Source organism: Sinohyriopsis cumingii, chromosome 14 (assembly GCF_028554795.1).
Source record: "Sinohyriopsis cumingii isolate HCF-2022 chromosome 14, ASM2855479v2, whole genome shotgun sequence".
Lineage (NCBI taxonomy): Eukaryota > Metazoa > Mollusca > Bivalvia > Unionida > Unionidae > Sinohyriopsis > Sinohyriopsis cumingii.
In genome coordinates this window covers 25535733-25543546 of record NC_142974.1, presented here as the reverse complement: position 1 = coordinate 25543546, position 7814 = coordinate 25535733, and the positions used below count along the sequence as shown (strand labels likewise).

At 34.2% G+C, this 7814-nt stretch overlaps 1 protein-coding gene across 7 annotated transcripts in view; it reads right to left on the bottom strand.

The window, feature by feature from the left end:
• Window positions 1–558: 558 nt before the first annotated feature.
• The window catches only part of LOC149783441 (1-phosphatidylinositol 3-phosphate 5-kinase-like), a 166982-nt gene continuing 159726 nt past the window's right edge, over window positions 559–7814 (bottom strand). For all 7 annotated transcript variants that reach the window (XM_089931676.1, XM_089931681.1, XM_089931678.1 and 4 more), the window contains one exon: window positions 559–7445. In XM_089931676.1, coding sequence (XP_089787802.1) covers window positions 7324–7445 — 122 coding nt within the window. In that variant the 3' untranslated portion in view covers window positions 559–7323. The remainder of the gene's footprint in view (window positions 7446–7814) is intronic.

Genomic DNA, 7814 nt, shown 5'->3' with positions numbered 1-7814 from the left:
CATTGCTTGCAGCTAGTGCATCTTGATTTGGTCCCGTTTGTCAGTTGTTTTGCCAGAGAAACTTGCCAGCAAGTTACTACATGCTAACAAATGAAAGCTGGATTGAATATTTGTAAGCATATGAAGTTGACCTTATTAGATTATCAGGTCATTTTAGCACTTTATGAATTTTTGAAAATATATTTGTATCTTTGATCTCATTTCACACTTCTGATATAAATAGATTTTTGATTACAATTTATAAACATTTTTGGTTTTCTTGGACTGATTGTCTGCAAAAGTAGCATATATTTCACAAATGCAAATCAATATAATGTCTATATTTGCAAATGACAGGTGAAAGTGCAAACTGTATAGAGTGACCGCTCCAATGGCCTAGTGGTTGATTCCCAGCTGGGTCATGCCAAAGACTTGCAAAAATGGTACTAACAGCTGCCTCGTTTGGCGCTCAACATTAAGAGGTTAGTGTTAGGGCTAGTCGGCCTGGTGTCAGGATAATGTGACTGGGTGGGACATCATACTACATGTCTGCAACATGATGCCCAGTGCTAGTCATCACTATAAACTGCCACACTTAAAAATTGTTAAAGCTATGTTAAAAATCCAAATCACACACACAAGCGCAAATTGCATAGACACAGTGTCACATAATGTGTCGGTAGATCTGGGTCTATGCATCATACTAGGACTAATCAGTAGAACAAATAAAACAGATCCTGGTTTGCAAGGGTATGAAGTTCAGCACAACTTACAAGCAAGGACAAACAGAAGGTTATAATGGGCAAGACGATTAATGGACCTTGTGGGGAAAAAAGTGTTTCAAATATAGAAAAGGATTTGTGTTTTTAAATGTTAAACAAATATGAATGCATTTCATAAATGAACACATGATCTTTTTGTAGAATACAAGTTTTATTTGTTCTTTTGTTTTGTTTTGGCTTAACACCATTTCTCAGCACACGGCAGTCTATATGTGGCAGCTAGTATAACTGGTGGAAGAAGAACCTGGGAAAATCCCACTAAGAACTGCTGCCAAATGGAAAGCTACTGGCAACCTTTATCACATCCCTACACTGACTGAGTCTTGAACCCACATAGAGGTAAGATATTAGGGTTTGGTAAAGAAGTGTGCTTTAGACAACTCGGCCACCCAGGGTCTATTTGCAAACTGACACAAATACATTCATGTTATGTTAAAACCATTGATAAATAAATAAAATTTGTTTTTACAATTTTTACAATTCATGCTGCATAAATAAATAATATAAAAAAAAATCCCCCCCCCCTTTCCTGTTTCAAGGAAAATTTCATCTGATGCATGGAACGGTGCAGGCAAGTAAAATGTCTTCAAAATGGATGAAGAATGTGCACTAAACAAAAACAAAAGTACATGGCAAACAGCTCAAAATATCATCACAAAATCTGTACATGCAGTAAAAGAAAATACAACACACGGTTTTTTCCATTATTTTAATTTGATAAACTATGCATGATGAAATGTTATGCATATTGTCGACTAATTAAATACATAAACCATATTCATATCCTTATTGCAGTTTACTGTCACGCCTTTATTTAGAGAGAAATGTGAGACATGCAAGCCAATAATTAAAAAATGACTGCATAGGTATAGTTAGTCCAATGAATTAACCTCAATCCCCCAAATCTGTGTAGATACTGATGAATGATACACGAGTCTGATGCCACCTTTTTATTAAAATGTGAAATTTTGATGCGTGCAAATAATTTTGGAACACACTTGCATGTACTTTAGACACTTACCAGTATTTGGTAACCAATGGTAGCTACACATCCTCACAAAATACCAGTAAAATATACAACGATGTGTGCAGAAAAATTGGCTGCATATGCAATATCAGCCCCATAACCACCAGAAAATATCATCACTGTTGTGAGGATAATTTATTGGCCTAGTATACGGTTCACTTTTTTTTAAGTGAACGCTGACCCTGGATCATGCCCCTGCATCTGTACTTAGCTAACTGTAACCCTGAACCTGGGTCATAACAAGAAACTACCAACTTCCTTAAAGTATATATATATATATATATATATATATATATATATATATATATATATATATAGAGTAATCCCCCTCTTAAACAGCCCCCCTGACCAGTGGCCACCTGCTTATGTCCAGAATCCCTTAGCACCGATGAATTTATATTCAAAAGTACCCCTCAAGAATGGCCACCTCTCTAATGTGACCAGTGGTCATCATATTAGTACAAAAATGTCAAATGTTCCCTCATGAGTGGCCACTTTTTTTTCAAATGTATCCAGAACCAATAATTAATTCATATCATGAAGTAAGGTAAGTAATCAGATTATCTCTATCATTGATAACTGTCTCCCAAATGTCAAGTTTTCGTTACTGAAAGAAGTGTTGACTAAAGTACATGTTGTGTTATGTTATGTTATTGTAGGGTTTAACACCATTTTTCAGCACAAGATAGGCAATACATAGCATCCAGGATATATGGTGGAGGGAAACACAGGAAAGAACCAGACCTACAAGAAGCTACTGGCAAGCTTTCTCACATAACCACATTAGCCGAATCCAAGACTCAAACCTACACAGAGATGGCAGTGATTAGTAACTGTAAGTGCTTTAGACCACTTGTCCACTTGGGGCCCTTTAAAGTACATGTAACAGTAAGATTAATATTATATCAGTGTCTATTAAAACCAACGTTTACAGGAAATGGGCTGAACAATGTTGTGATAGAGTTTTGGGCTTCACACATTTATTGAGTTCTTCTCTTTGATGATTACAACCAGGCATAATTGTAAAGATGATAACAGTGTCAGCATAGGATGAAAATAGATTTTGTGCATTAACACACACACGCACACAGAGAAATTAACCTTGAACAAAACAGTGTACCCGACAAAGACCCCAAAATCACGTGACAACACATTTATCACTTCCTTTATGAAAAAGGCATTTTATCTAGTTGACAAACGTTTTGTCTGCATAATTAAATCGCATACAGTTAGCAACATCAGAATAAATCATTACCAAACATTAACATGTCATCTCGTAAATGGAGAAAAGTCGGTTATTCTACTCGACGACACCAGGTGAGATAGGGAGGGGAGACTTGTGGAACAATTTAATGTAGAAAAGACTTGAATATGCAACGTCGTATCCGATAAGGAGGTTGTTCAGCAGCAGTGGGAAAATGGAGCAAATGGAAAGAGAATTATGTATGAATGAAGATTTAAATGAGGTTTTTGAATGGTTTTGCAATGTGCATGACAACAATACCTGCTTGCATATCACGCCTACACCAAGGATAAGAACTATTAAACGTATATTCAGTTGAAATAAGTCTATTATTATAACAAGAGGAACCTTTTTATAATTCATGTTACTTTTAAATGAAGCTACTAAATGAAGATATTAAATGCTTTCAAGTATGTAGCTTTCTTACTACGTATATTATATAAACTTCTCACAAAAATTTAGAGTGGCCCCGAGTGGCTGAGTGGTGTAAAGTGCTCCCCATTACAGATCACATGCCATCTCACCTCTGTCTGCATTGGTTCAAGTCTCAGATTCAGCCAATGTGGGTATGCGAGAAAGCCTGCCATTAGCTTCACGTGGGTTGGTGGTTCTTTCTGGGATTTTCCTGGCTTCTTCCTCCACTATTAATACTGGCCACCATGTATAGCCTATCGTGTGCTGAAAAATGGTGTTAAACCCAACAACAACAGCAAAAATTTAGACCCCTTCTGGAAAGGCCACCCATCTTGTAAGGCCACTTTCCTGGTACAGAAGGAGTGACCGTGTAAGAGGGGGACCAGTGTACTTTCACTTGTTATTACAGAGGGTCTTAACCTGCACAGTCGACCTAGGTACCATCCCCAAGCTACACCATTAATGTTAAATAATCCACCTTAAAAAGTCTGTCTTTATTTCTCTTTACACACACTTGTGACATAAGTGTAACTCAGAAATAGTACCCAAAAGCTAAGGCTGAAAAAGGCAAGCCATAATGTTTTACATATTGTTGTGCATATATGTGTGCATATATATATATATATATATATATATATATATATATATATATATATATATATATATATCCTGCATATTTAATGCATGAAACAGAAAAATATTTATTATCTAAAAAGTCTACAACATTTTTGACAAGGTAGTAAAGAATTACTTTGGTAAGGCATTGGTTTATTATACTGCTGTTATCAGGTGCTAACATAAAACATCAGAAATATATTGCACTGACATAACACTGAGTTGCATTATATCATGTAATATCATTATCAATCAATGCAAAGTTTATAAAGACACATTTATCAAACAATCTAAAATGCATGTTCATTACAACAAAGAAAATAATGAAACCTGCATAAAAACAGAATCAGTAATTCACAGAAAGCATCTCATAGTATATCGTATAAATCGAACTGCTTCATACACTTCATATCAAATGGACACCTGCGTAATATTCTCTACATGATTTATGTCATTCATTAGAATAATAGCACAATTAGAGCATCTGACTAGGATTGTAGCACAGAACAGAAGAAATATACATTGTGCTAGCTTGGATTTCAAAGTTGTGCATGGCTTGCAAATAACATCTTATCATAATGAACTGAGAAAACTAATAATATATATAAATATACACTGTACATATTGAGCAAAATATGAATCATATAATTTTCTTGCTAAATACTACTTCCAGGCAAAGTACTGAGAATAATGATGCAGAGTTCAAGTGATACAATTTTATACTGGACAAACATAACTTCAGAGACGTTGATATTCATTACCCTTTTAACTATCACAAAAATAATTTTGTAAATAGTCTCAATAACAGTTTTCTAAATTATAATCTCTTTATATATTACTAGCGATTTTCTATTAACATATGAAATATTACTGGAGGAAGTTAATATTGTTTCAATATCCAAGGAAGATAATAACTTTCAGGTATAATAATTTACCTAAATCTGAGTTGCCTCCTTTAAGCAAGAAACTGACCCAACATTTACCATGGTTTCAATATCCAAGGAAGATAAAAAACTATCAGCTCTCATCATCTAATCCTGAGTTGACTCCCTTGACCTATAAATTGGCCGTCAAAAACCAGCGGATCATTAATTTTATTCAGACAATAAAAATTGTTACAATTATTTGTCATACAAACTATATTTCTGGCAAAAAATAATGTGTGATCAGTCATAGAGGATCCATCTGAGGTAAAAAGATGACAAAATAAAGGAATCTGGAAATAAGGCAAGCACAATGTACAGATGGATCCGAGTGGTTTTATTTATCTTCTGGGTCACCACATTGGAAAATATTTCATGATAACTTGTTTAAATTTGACAATCAAAATAGTGAATATTTTAAAACTGTTTTGGTTCCAAAGGTATTCAGTTAAAATATTACAAAGAAAGAGATATGGTTGACTTAATTAACATATTTGGTCACTTCAAACTTAAAGTTATCGAATTAGAAAACAAGAACAAACACCCAAAACCAGGTTAAAACATTAATAAGTGCAGAATATTTATTAAAAAATCCTGCTATAATGGCATTAACGTCTTGTCACATCATCTACTTATGATCCTGATATTGTCTGTAAAATGTTACAGACCTACGTCTAATAGATGTGCTACAACGGATTCAAAATGAACATACAATGAGACTTAACGACAGGTCAACATCAGAGCCTAGTATAGCCAACCATGTTGAATCATGAGATGAACTTGTATCATATGCCCTCTTGTATCATATGCCCTCTGTATCATATGCCCTCTTGTATCATATGCCCTCTTGTATCATATGCCCTCTTGTATCATATGCCCTCTTGTATCATATGCCCTCTTGTATCATGATATGAAGATGCATCATATACCATGATATAAAGATGTATCATATACGATGTTGTATCACAATATGATCTTGTATCATATGCATCATTATAGCATTGTATATAAAATAAACTTAAAATTATGTCCCTGTCTGCAAAACAAACATCACATCCTTGCAAAAAATCCGTTGAAGGACATGCTAACTTGACCATAACAGAAAATATATATTCCTGACTTCATTAGCATAATAATTTTTATATTCAAAGGAGGAATCTGATCATGTGATTTTCAAATATGATTGTGGCTATAAAGTGAGTTTAGCCTATACATTTCAGAACATTCGGGCTATAATTTTTATTAAACACTGATGTTCACATTTACTATATAATTCAACTAAAATACAATCAGATGTCTAAGTGTCCAATTAGGTCTTAGCTAGGTCTTATCAGCCATCCATTCTGACAAGTTTTCAGGTGTGGCAGACAGATGGAGCAGACAATAATGAAAACAAGTTACCATATATATTCACTTATGAGCTGAGTCACACTGCAAAAATAAAAGATACTCATCTGCCATAGAATAATGCACCTGTACATAATGTTATTTGTTCTAATACTTCCTTCACAAGTCATCATGTATAGCGTAGCCTATTTTGGACTGAAAAATGTCATTAAACATGCCAAAACAACAACAACAAAATCCTTGGGGTAATGGTTGACAACAACTTTATTTTTCAGAGGTCCTTAGTTAACTTGAACCCTTGCTTATGCTGCTGTTCTATGCACTGGACACTGCAGTGCACAAGTCATCAAGGAAGAGGTGTATATCTTTGTGTGTGTGTGTGTGTGTGTATTGCTTAGTACAATAAATATTGCAACATATGCCCTATACAGTCAAGTCATGTCATCAAAGAAAGACATTATACAATATATATATATATATATATATATATATATATATATATATATATATATATATATATATACACAATACAGTGAAAACTTACCTTGTTACTATTAACCAATTAAATAAGTATAGGTGGTGGCATGTACTCATTAACAAAGTTTTATATTAAGCTATACTTTCACTTTTGAAATAAATAAAGTCTTAACTGTACAATGAACATTTTCCTGAAATTTAATTATCAATTGTCAAGTTATGAAAAAATGAATACATAATGTTATATGATAAACTCACCCACCTTTCAGTGAAAAGTCAAGCTGAACTTCAACAAACTGTAAGCATGTGTGTGATTACATAATCATTTACAAAAAAAAACCTGATGAAGGTTTTTTTCTGTATGAATTTCAAGTAAGCTATACAATTTGATGCACATGTAGAATTGGCAATTTGTCAATTATACAATACAAATAAACATAAATAAAAATAAAGGCTATTTTCATAATCTGATTTCACATTACTGTTATGAATAACGCATCTAAATTTTTCTGACTGTTAACTCTCAACATCTCGAGCAATTCCACTCCACTGGTCTGGAACTGGTAGGAAATACTTGTCCATGGCATCCAGGAACCGATTCCTGTAAATCTCTGGAGATACTACTGTGGGCATTTTGCCTAAAAAGATAACAAAAAGCAAAACTAAAGATGGAGACTATAACAAACGTCTGCATTTTTTCCCCGACCAACCACCTGTGCCTCCCACATTCATTGTCGTTCACTCATCTTCCAGAATCATCATAACAAATATGATTACCCTCCCTTAACCAGTGCTCATGGAGTTCAGGTTACAAAAGAAGTCCATATTACCTATACAAATGTGACCTTTGATCCCCACTCCCTGCTCTCTTGAAATGATTGCATCCAAGATTTCAAACCATCATAGCTATTGGATCTTCCTCATACAAATTCCCTGCAGATATGGTCACTCTCCCTCACAGTGTATGTGGAAATACTGGGATAACAAAGGGAAGGGTAGATGGATGG